General features: G+C 56.2%; 2 protein-coding genes across 5 annotated transcripts in view; one reads left to right on the plus strand and one right to left on the minus strand.

Annotated features, from left to right (window-relative positions):
• Positions 1-2,580, minus strand: part of LOC109455603 (uncharacterized) — an 8,131-nt gene extending 5,551 nt beyond the window's left edge. For 3 of the 4 annotated variants that reach the window (XR_012494484.2, XR_012494485.2, XM_088797565.1), the window contains exons 1-2: positions 1,380-2,580; positions 637-905 (exon numbers count right to left, since the gene is read on the minus strand). Coding sequence is in view for 1 of the 4 variants with exons in the window: in XM_088797565.1 (XP_088653691.1) it covers positions 637-905; positions 1,380-1,467 (357 nt within the window). In the remaining 3 variants the exon portion in view is untranslated. Of the gene's footprint in view, positions 1-636; positions 1,176-1,379 lie in introns of all 4 variants that reach the window. The other variant, XR_012494486.2, reaches the window with a different exon arrangement.
• SIVA1 (SIVA1 apoptosis inducing factor) lies at positions 175-5,624 on the plus strand. The gene is made up of 4 exons (XM_019747212.3): positions 175-422; positions 2,592-2,786; positions 3,427-3,583; positions 5,425-5,624. Exons 1-4 carry the CDS (start codon positions 305-307, stop codon positions 5,480-5,482), a joined length of 528 nt encoding a protein of 175 aa, XP_019602771.3. The 5' UTR covers positions 175-304; the 3' UTR covers positions 5,483-5,624.
• The last annotated feature ends 5,704 nt before the right edge of the window (positions 5,625-11,328 follow it).

The following is an 11,328-nucleotide window of genomic DNA, read 5'->3' on the forward strand; positions in this document are numbered from 1 at the left end:
GAGCCCCGCCCACGACCTCACCCCGGCCTATCCCGCGCCTGTAGCTCACGAAACCGCCCTCCCACTCCCCGCCCCGGTGCGCCCACTCCGACCCAGGCCTTTCCCGCGCCGCCAACTCCCGCCCCCGGTATCTGCCCCGGCCTATCCCGCGCCGCACAGCCCGCGAGCCCCGCCCCCACACTCGCCCTCGGCCTATTCCGCGCGGCGCACGAGCCCCGTCCCCGCCCTGCGCGGGGGATGGCGCGCGGCTGTGACGTCCCCGGCGAGGCGCGGGGCGGACGCTAAGATCCCCCGGCCCGCGGCGATGCCCAAGCGGGGCTGCCCCTTCGGGGACGCGGCCCCGCTACAACTCAAGGTCCGAGTAGGCTGGAGGGAGCTAGGCCGCGGCATGTGCGCCGAGCGCTACTCGCAGGAGATCTTCGGTGAGTGCGGGGCCTGGGCAGGCGGTCTCCGCAGGCCGCGCCCGGGAGCGGGGAGGTCTGGGGCCACCGGGAGCGAGGGCTGGGGCAGCGCAGGCGGAGCGAGTGCGTCCGTGTCCACCTGCGCCGCCACCACCCGCAAGCAGTGCCCCTCCCGCTGCAAACGAGCGGCCTGTGCGTGGGGCCGCCGCCGGGCTTGGGTTTGCGGGGTGCCGACCTCGCGTCGTAGCCGTGATAGCCCCTGTCTGACTGGCACTGCGGTGCCCGGGCGCAGCGCGAGGTCGGGGACTGCGGCGGCCTGGCGGGAATAATCCGGCAGAAGTACCCGGTCTCGTCGAGAGGTGTTTGAGGAGCGCGCGCTCCCTGCCAGGCGCTGCGGCTGCGCGTGCGACGCTGCCTTCCTGTGGCGCCCGGCTCTGGGGGGCGACCAGCAGCAGCAGGAGTGTCCCGAGAGGCTCCGGCTGGCACAGGTCGCTGCAGGACCGCCTGCAAGGGTGTCAGAGGTCCGGTGGAGGAGCAGCCTAAGCGGCATCCTGCAGGGGGACCAGGAGCTAGGCAGCGGGGAGAGGCGGAGTCGAGGCAGGTGGAACAGAATGTGCAAGAGCCAGGAAGCAGAACAGTGCAGTGGGATTCGTGTGGCTGCAATATCCGCTTCCGGGTGAGATGAGCGGGCAGTAAGCCATGGAGTCCTCACCTGCTCTCATACAGAGTTTCAGGTGCACGGATATTGCTCCTCAATTTGGGGTGGTTGATACCCTGGGACAGGTGTAAGGTAAAGCTCACCTTACTGAGAGGTCGGGGCCACAAGCACAAGTTTGCACCCGCAGAGCAGTTAGAAAGTGACCTGTGCGTTTGTAATTAAGTGGTGCTGCTGCGTGTTAGGGGCGTGGGGAAGAGCCCGGCCTCGGGAGACCCCAGTTTTCTGCCTCTTCCCCCCACCCCAACTACCACCATCCTCACCTACTCTGCCTTTCTTTCCTTGCTCACTCGGGTTGCAAACGCAAATGCTTTCCAAGGCCATGCAGGTGACAAAAATGAGTGAAGCCATGGGGCCTGTGGCTGAACTGCATATGTAATCCAGCAGGACATTTCAAAAAGAAATAAACACTACCAGCAGCAAGAACTAAAAATGGGGACCAAGGCAGTCTGGCTCTTTACCCTCTCCCTTGACCGCCCGCCGGGGAGGCGTTGCAGGGCCCCATGACTTGCAGGTTTTCCAGGGAGAGGGGCTGGGCTCCCTGGGCGTTCCATAGTAAGGGCAGGACGCCCAATTTGAACTGCTGTGTAGCAAATTCCAAGCTCAAGGCTATGACACTGACCACAAGACCTTGAAGATAAACATTAGCCTCACCATGTGACACCCTCTCCCCCCCATTTCCATCCCATTGTGAGTTGGGGAGGGCACAGGAGAGCCCAAAGGAGGAGGAGCTGGTGGCCCGGCTGTCATTAGCCACTCCATTCGAGTTATCTAGCAACTATTCCTGTCAATTTCACGTAGAGCCACCAGCTTCCAGGATCCCCACCCTGGCTCTATTGGGACAAGACAGAAATAACAAACAAAGCACTTCTGGGGCTGGCAATGGGCATTTGATCTTGTGAAAGTCCCCAGGTGACATGTGGCCCGAAGGAAAGCCACTGCTGTGGGTGCTGAGCTGCCAATTCAGCTCTGTGGGCAGGTTGTCCAGAGCCTGCAGAGGTCTGGAAAGTTCAGGAGCCAGTTGTTGCTGTGTCTTGCCAGCAGCTGTGCAATGGGTGAAGGAGGTGCACATCGGCTGGGCTTGGAGGCCCAGCTCTGAGCCTCTGCCTGTGAGCCCGTGCTCCATAGCTCAGAGCTCCTCTGCTGGACACCGCTGGCTGGTGGGGCACGGGAGGAGGGGAGCAGTCGTGAGGCGAGGCCACGCGTTGAGAGAGCTGTGTGGAAAATGAGCAGAGTGACCGGAGAGGGAGCCCGAGGGGGGCTGCACGGCCCCAAACCTTCCTGTAGGAAGTAGCAGCTGAGCCCGGTTCAGGATGGGTGGGAGGCAGGGTGGGTGCAGTTCCCCAGGGAGTGGCGTGGGCAGGGGTGACCGGACAGCACGGAGGGGCCTCACACACCCGGCGTGGAGGACGAGATGGCTGTGCGAGGGCTTCTGTGCCGAAAGGCCTAACCGGAGGAGTGCTCTGTCTCCCCAGAGAAGACCAGGCAGCTGCTTTTTCGCGGGGCCCAGGCCTACATGGACCACATGTGGGAGGAAGGCTGCGCCATCGTTGACCTGCCGGAGTCCCCGAAGCCCGGCCCCACAGAGGCCCCGCGGGCCACACATGGACAGATGCTGATCGGACCAGACGGCCGGCTGACCAGGAGGCGAGCCCCGGCCTGTGAAGCCGGTGAGTGAGGTCCACAGCAGGCACTTCCCCCCATCTGAGACACTGTCTGCCCAGCGTCTGGAGCTGGGGCAACACTGGAAGGCCCCTGACAGGTGGAGGCTGCCCCCGCCGACATCCAGCTCTGGGACTTGGGAAGTGGCTTGTTACAGTCGGGTCAGAAAGGAGCAGAGACCCACTGGGATGTCCTGCCCACTTTCCATGCAGCTTCCTGAGAGTCCTGTCTGGGTGGGAGCGGCCTGGTCTGGTGTCTGTGCAGTGTAGTGTGCGTGTCAGACTGTCATCTGTGTCGCTGGTTAAAAATAGAGACCCCAGCCCACCCCTGAGTCTGGGCAGAGCCCAGGAATCTCTGTTAACCTGTGACATAGATGCCAGTCACAGGACAAAGGCCAAGAGAGTTCTGATGCATCCTGGGAAGAGCTGGTCCTTGCATCCAGGGTGTGGGGGTCTGGGGAGCAGTAACGGGAGGGACACGGCCTGGAGTCACAGAGCTACCCTGCTGCCCTTGCTCGTGGGTTGTCCTGATGATCCGGGCAGACCAGGTGTGCGAGGGCCGGCCTCCCCCAGGTGGGGAGGCGCTGGCCCCGCAGCCTCAGCACTGCACGTCCCTGCCGGGCTGACAGGTGGCGTTTCTCCCTCACAGACGCATCCGGAGTGGCGTCCAGAGCCTGCTCCTCGTGCGTGCGAGTCGTGGACGGGCCGGCAGCGTGTGGCCAGTGCGAACGCCCCCTGTGCGGGCGGTGTGTGCGCACCTGCAGTGGCTGTGGAGCCGTGGCCTGTGCCCCGTGCGCCCTCGTGGAGTAAGTGCTCGCACCGTGGGGCGCCCCGGCTGCGTTGGGGGCCCTTGAAGATTGTGGTCGTTTCTGAGGGGAGTCAGTCTCGCAGGTTGCCATCTCTGTGCTTGGCCGAGGCCATCTGTCTTAAACAGTCATATTCGGTCCTTTCAGCCCTCACGTTGGGACTGTGCACATGGTTTTCCTACGTGGTGTCTCCTTATTGGAGGAAAGCCCGATAGGTGAGAGCAGGTGCGCCTCAGGTGTCACCATGTCCTGTGTGCCTGGTTACGGCTGTCGAGCAGGAAACAGAGTGTTTGCTTGGCCTGTTAGTTGAGTGCGCGTGTGTGCGCACTGAGCACTGGTCCCACCCCAGTGGCCACCCTGGGCTGACAGGTGGCAGTTTGGGCAGTGTCTCGTAGGAAAGACGCTCCCCCAAGCAGACTGGGAGCTGCCTAAAACTGCCTTCACCCTGACAGTCTTCAGAGCCAAGCACAGGAAGTTAGGTGGGCCGGCTGATAAGACAGAAAGCCAGGCAGGTGGGAGCTCTGGGAGGACCCAGGCCCCAGGGCCAGTCCCAGGGAGTGGGACACAGGACTGGGGGGCACTCACGCCACCCATTTGGGGAGTGATATTGTTGGGCGAGGTACGAGTGTAACTTGATTTCACCGCCTTAACTCTTGTCCTCCTGTTTATGTGCAAACGGGGCAGGGCCTGCCATGGCCACGGCCTCCTCACGTGAGGACACAGCACAAGGGCAGGCTGAGGGGCAGCGGGCACCCTGCCAGCCCCATGTCGCGGGGAACTTCCTCCTGCCCGCAGTGTCCTTGCAGGACTTCCCCTGCCAGTTCCCTCCCAGCCTCTACTTCCTGCTTCCTCCCCAGCTACTCACAGGATTTGTGGTGCGACCTCACGACGCACACACCCATTTCTCATGGCCACAGCCAGGTGTGGGCTCTCTGCCCTGTTTTATGAACAAACAACTTGCTCCAGGTCACAAAGCTGAGCTGCGTCCCCAGGCTTGGGAGCCAGGCCTCGGGCCTGCTGTGCCCACAGCCTCCTGCCTCTCCCCAGCTGCTTCCAGCGTGGCTTGTCGGGGCTCACAGCCCGGCTGCTGGCGGGCGGTCCTGGCATGAGCTTTGGCTGGTTCCCGGCTCACCTGCGGACAACGGGCTTATCTGAAATGTCAGGTCGCTTGCAGCTCTGACTTCCTTGCCGACGTCTCAGACTCAGCAGCCTTCCTTGTGTTTCCTATAACATGCTGCCAATTTCCTGTCCTTTCAAGACCCCTCCTGGTGAATGTCCCTGCGAGTCCCTGAATTTCCTCCTCTTGACCCTATTTTCGTGCTCCCAGCGTGAACCTTCGGAGTCCAGGAAATTCCAACTGGACACCTGGGCAGTTTCTCTGGGGGCTTCCATCCCGTTTGAAACCCAGGTGGGGCCCTAGGTGGCTCAGCGGCTGTCTCAGCACAGCTGCTCCAACGAGCACCACTGACAGGCGGCCTTTGTTCCCTCGCTCTGGTGCCGGAAGTGCGATATCAGGGCTGCAGCAAGGCTGGTTCCTTCTGAGGCTGCTAGGAAGGACCTGCCCCAGGCGTCTCCTAGCTTCCGGTGCTTTCTGGCACATTGGTGACCTCCGTGTCCTCACGTCACCTTTCCTCTGAGTGTGTCTTTCTCGTCACGTGTAGTTCTTTTTCTCAGGGCCCCCCCATCCCTACCGCAGGGGGACTTCATCCTCACAAATGAAGTGAACGGCCCCATCTCCAAACAAGGTTGAGGGCCTGGGTGTTAGCCCCTCAACATATTTGGGGGGACACAACTCAGCTCCCTAACACCAGCTCTTCTCCCTTCTCCCTGCGATGTCGCAGCTGCAGTGACATTCATGAGAAAGTGCTGTGCGCCAGCTGTGCAATGTTCGAAGCCTGAGGGCCTGGAGTGGACGGCAGCCTTGCCTGGATGACCTCACGGGCATCGACGCAGAAAACAGCTGCGGGGGGGTGGGGGGGACTTGCTGTTTTATGTTTTGTACTCCTGGTGGCAGAAGTGAATAAATCCCTTTATATTTGGACGCAAGGACTTGCTTGTGTTGACAGTCCCGAGGGTGCTGCCCCCTGGACGAGTGGCCAGCTGGTGCTAGGGGCAGCCCACAGTGGGTCCTGGCAGCTCATTTAATGCCCTCTGGGCTTCATGTGAAGTGCATGCCCGCTCATCCCCATTTTATACATGGGAAAACTGAGGCCAGAGCCTGAGTTTTCCCATCTATAAAACTTACCAGTCCACCCAGCCAGTCATGGTGAGAAAGAATTTGAACCCGGGTTGTCTGACTCCAGAGTGGGTAACCATTGTCCCAGTGCACCAGACTGTCCCTGAAATGGCACCGTAATGCCCCTATCCCTGTGTCCGCTTGCTTTTTTGGGTGCCTGTGTGGTGGGGGCCCTGTAACTGACAGGCCCTGCCCTCTAAGAGCAGTGGCCAGCGGGGACGATGCACTAGTGCACTTTGCGTGGCCTGAAGTTTGAGGGAGTCGACAGGAGAGGTGATGGTGTTCACAGGAGGCACAGACAGTTGCGGACAAGTAGTTTGCGTGTTCCCACACGAAAGGCCCCTGCAGGGCCACCTCGGCACTGGGGGCAGGATGGGGCCTTCTGTGCTCATGGGGCTAGGGCGGTGTTTGGTGAGCAGTGGGGTCATGGCTAGTTTGGAGGTGTGGGGACACTGATTCTTAGAGGAAGCTGGGTGATGGGGCAGAGCCAGGCCCAGGTCCGGTTTGCTCCATGGGCTGAGCACAGAACCACTGAAGTGAGCAGGGAGGGCTGTGGAGAGGCGATTAGGACAGGGGTTGCATGTGACTGCCTGGGGTCGTCTGAACTGAGAGCGAGCGTCCTGAGGTTATCTGGCTGACGGGCAGTCTGCCGTGGGCACAGAAACAGCAAGCCATTGTCGGCCATCCTCATCAGGGTCATCTCCTCACCTGGCATCCCTTTAGGTGTCCACTGGCACACTTTGACCCCACGCCCTCATTTCCACTTGTGTTGCTACCTCACTCCTCTGCCCTCCCAACCCTGGGGCCCAGCTCCAGCTGGACCCGTCAGCTCTTTCAGCCTGGCCCAACTCGTGCTGTCAGGTGTGCTCAGCTCCATCACCTGCCTGGACTCCCAGCCCCTGCCTTGCCCTCAAGTGTGTCCTCACAGCAGCTGGATCTGTCACTGCCAGGTGCGCCTGGCCTCAGCCCCCAACATGACACCCCTCCGTCACTGTCCCCCTTACCCTTCCTAACTTCTCACCACCTGACATGATCTGTATTTGTTACTGCTCTCTGTCTCCTAACTGTGAGGTGAGTTCCGTGAGCGCCGGGATTTCACCAGAGCACATTTGTGTAGGACAAGTATTTGTTGGGCTTCCAGCAATGGTGAAGTGCCAGGAGCAGGTTTGTGCTCTGCCCGTAAACAACTTTTTAAAAAATACAAACTATCCAGACATCGGACAGCAAACTGCAGGACAGTGACCCTGACAGACGAGAGAAAATGAGGTGCACCCTGGGCTGCAAATGAGATGTACCCAGGGTGTGGCTGAGAGAGGGAGCTCTCAGACTGCGACATTGGGAGACGTGGGCTCAGGGGCCTCACTGAGCTGAGAAGTGTGACCAAGGTGGCCAGAGTTTGCACAGTTGGATGCTGGAGTGGATGCACAGAAAGAACAAGCCTCTGAAGGCTCACGTGTATGCAGAGACTGCCCGCAGCTGGGGCCATTGGAAGAAGATGAGGCACAAGGCACCACCCCACAGCCCAAGTGGAGAGGCCTCAGCACTCATGGGCATGCCTCAGTAGTGAGGCCCACTTCCCCCTAAAGACGGCTCTGTTTCTTCTTAACAGAATTTAAAATCAAACCTCGAAAAGACCAAACAGGGGCCGGCCCGGTGGCTCAGGCGGTTAGAGCTCCATGCTGCTAACTCCGAAGGCTGCCGGTTCGATTCCCACATGGGCCAGTGGGCTCTCAACCACAAGGTTGCCAGTTCAATTCCTCGACTCCCGCAGGGGATGGTGGGCAGCACCCCTGCAACTAAGATTGAAAACGGCACCTTGACCTGAGCTACCGCTGAGCTCCCTGATGGCTCAGTTGGTTGGAGCATGTCCTCTCAACCACAAGGTTGCCGGTTCGACTCCCGCAGGGAAGGTGGGCAGCGCCCCCTGCAACTAGTAACGGCAACTGGACCTGGAGCTGAGCTGCGCCCTCCACAACTAAGACTGAAAGGACAACTTGAAGCTGAACAGCACCCTCCACAACTAAGATTGAAAGGACAACAACTTGAAGCTGAACAGCACCCTCCACAACTAAGATTGAAAGGACAACTTGACTTGGAAAAAAGGCCTGGAAATAAACACTGTTCCCCAATAGTCCTGTTCCCCTTCCCTAATAAAATCTTTAAAAAAAAAAAGAAAAAGACAGAATTGTTTCAAGTAATGTAACAACACCCCAGAACAAAGCTCAAAAATAAAACTTTTAATCCAATAAGATAAGATTTACAATGTTTAGTGTCCAATAAGAAAAAAATCACCAGACATGCAAAGAACCAGGGAAATACAATGCACAGGGAGAAGGAAGCTCAGTAGCGATAGAGCCAGAAGTTGCACAGGTGGCAGATGAGACAAGGACATCAGAAGTGCTGTGATAAGTACATTCCACAGGCTCAGAAAGGCCGAGGAAAAGAGCATGTTAAGGGAAGAAAGGAGGACGTAAGATGACCCAAACAAACAGAATTCCAGAGATGAAAACACTGTGTCAAGATGGAAAAGGAAATAGACGGGACGAGACTAAAGGCAGATTAGACTCTGCAGAAGAACGTGTTAGCGAACTTGAAGACATGGCAGTAGAAACCGCCCAGACTGAAACAGAAAATGCTGGGAACAAGTAAGCAGAGCTCCAATGCACTGAACTGAGACGCTCGAGCCCCCTGATGTGCCTGTGGGTGGGGGCCCGGGGCTCAGGGGCAAGGAAATGTGGAGAAAATTACATGGAAGCACAGCCTGATGAATTCCTCAAAAGCATTGTGATAAAAGTCTTAAAAGCAGCCAGAGAAAAAGACAACTTGACATTTCAAAGAATAAAGGTAACTATGGCAACAGACTTCTCTTCAGAAACTGCAAGCCAAAGGTGGAACATACCTTTAAATTTAGTTTTGAAAGGAAAATTATCAATTTAGAATTCTATACCCAGTGAAATACCTTTCAAAACTGCAGGTGAAATAAAGACTTTTTCAGACATACAAAAGCTGAAAGAATTTCAAGAAATACTAAAAGATTTGCAGGCAGAAGGAGAAATGATACCAGAGAAAAGGACCCTGCAGAGCTGTGGAGAGCACTTGACTGGTCAGTACATGAGTGAGTAGAACAGACGTTTTTTTCTTGTTTTTAAAATCTTTTTCAAGGACAATTACTGTATAGAGAACTTAGAAAACTCAACAACAAAACAATTTTTAAAAATGGGCAGAGGGCCTGAATAGACGTTTCTCCAAAGAGGACATACACATGGGCAACAGACACATGAAAATTTGCTCAACGTCACGCTCGTCAGGGAAATGCAAACTGAAACCACAACTTGGTAGCACCTCACACCCGCTAGGATGGCTGCTAATGCTGCCACCATGGGAACAATACAAAGGATCCTCAGAAAATTAGGCAGAATTACCATGTGTCCCAGCGATCCCCCTTCTGGGTGTACACAAAGCAGGGACATAAACAGTTATTTGTGCACCAGTGTTCATAGAGTGTTATCCACATGGTCCAAAGGTGGCAACAACCCAAATGCCCATGGCGGACGAGTGAATAAGCTAATGTGGAGTTATGCACACACTGGGACGTCACCCAGCCTGGGACGTCACCCAGCCTTAAAGAGGACAGACTCTGACACCTGCGATGGCACACATGGACCTGAGGACACTATATAAAGGGAAATAAGGCAGACACAGAGGGACAAATGCTGTGTGATCCACTTACACAAGGTCCCGCAAAGATTCAGGTCCACAGAGGCAGGAAGAAGATGGTGGGGCCGGGGCCGGGGGAGGGGGAATGGGGACTTAGTGTTTAATGGGAACAGGTTCAGATTGGGACGATGAGAAAGTTCTGGAGACCGATGGTGGAGTGGTCACACAACAATGAATGTGCTTAATGCCACTGAGCTGTGCACTTAAAATTGGTTAAAGTGGTAAAATTCTGTATATATTTTACCAATAAAAAATATCAAAATGTTTAAGAGACAAGTAACTATTGAAAGCTAAAATAATAATGTATTTTGGGGGTTTTGACTTATGTGGAAATAAAATTCATGACAGTAGCACAAAGACTGGCAGTGAAAGTCTGCTGTTTAGGGTCCTTGTGTGTGAAGTGGTATGACACTCGGAAGATAGCCTGTGGTGTGTACTGTGAATCCTGAAGCAGCCGGCTGGGCCCACATTCGTTCCTTCCAAAGGTACTCCAGAGGCAGCACGGTATCCTGATTGGATCCTGGAACCGGAAAGGCACGTTAGTGGGAAAATTGGAAAAATCGAAATAAATTAGCCAATAAAGGAGATAAAATGGGATGATTAAAAAGATATTTATTAAACCCAAAATAAAGCAGGAAAAGAGGAAAAGGAACAAAGGACAAATGGGCACAACAAAATAATAGCAAGATGGTATTTAAGTTCATCCATAGCTATAGTTAAATTCAGTGTAAGTCTGAACACTGTAATTAGAGGGCACAGGCTGTTAGAGCCTTCAAACAAGGACAATACGCCAAGAACCAACTCTGTTGCCTACAAGAAACTCACGTTAAGTATAGAGACACAACTAGTTAAAAGCAACAGGATGGCCTAAGAATGTATTGAACTGAATGGTAGATTCTGTCTTTGAGCAGACATTCCAGGGGTGGTGCCTGGGGGGCTGGCCCAGGGTTGTTCCCACCGCAGCGGGACCCCACGTCCTTGTCAGCCTTCTCTAGATGCTGCTGGCCTGGCCCGCAACCCCCAGGGCCTGGGCAGCGCCCCATCCGAGCCTCATTTACCCTGCGCAGAAATGGGCAGTCCCAGTGCTGAAGTCACTTCTGTTTCTACCTGTCCCTCCTGAGGCTGGCCTTGTGTGGGACACTGGAAGGTGGTACGGCTGCCCTGCAGGCCAGGCCATGGACCCCCAGCCTGCTGGCCCTCACTGCCCCCCCCCCCACAGTCCCAGGCCACGAGTCAGCAGGCCCCAGCCATGGCCTGCCCCTCCCTGCCTGTGCTGACCTTGCTGGCCAGGGCGGATGGCACCCAGGAGTTTTCTCTCTGAGGTGTCTGTCTCCTGGCACTCTCACTGCTCTCCCTGGACACAGCTGCAGGAGAGGACTGGGGGATCCCACCCTTCACTCGCTCATGAGTGCACTCACCTGAGATGGGACACAAAATAACGTCGTGCTTGTGTCATGCCTGTGACCTTGAAGCCTCTCCTGGCCAGTAGGAATGCCCCTCAGGCATCCTCTGCCCCATCACGAGGGGCCCCATGGGGAGGAGCACCTCATTACTCTCAGCCTGGCCGGCTGGGCCGCCACCTGACACTCCCGCTCCAGCTTTGAAGGCACTTCCCCACTCCTGCCACTTTCAGTAGCCATTTGCTTCAAGTTTGGGGATAATGGGAGGGTATAGCTGTATTTTCTGGTTTCTACAATGTATGTTTTTGTCTTTTTTATTGCATGAAAATACACAAAATTTACTATGTTATCCATTTTTAAGTGTGCAGCTCAGTGGTCTTCAATAGTCACAC

The sequence above is a fragment of the Rhinolophus sinicus genome, chromosome 3 (assembly GCF_057876585.1).
Source record: "Rhinolophus sinicus isolate RSI-liver-muscle chromosome 3, RSI-T2T, whole genome shotgun sequence".
Classification (NCBI taxonomy): domain Eukaryota; kingdom Metazoa; phylum Chordata; class Mammalia; order Chiroptera; family Rhinolophidae; genus Rhinolophus; species Rhinolophus sinicus.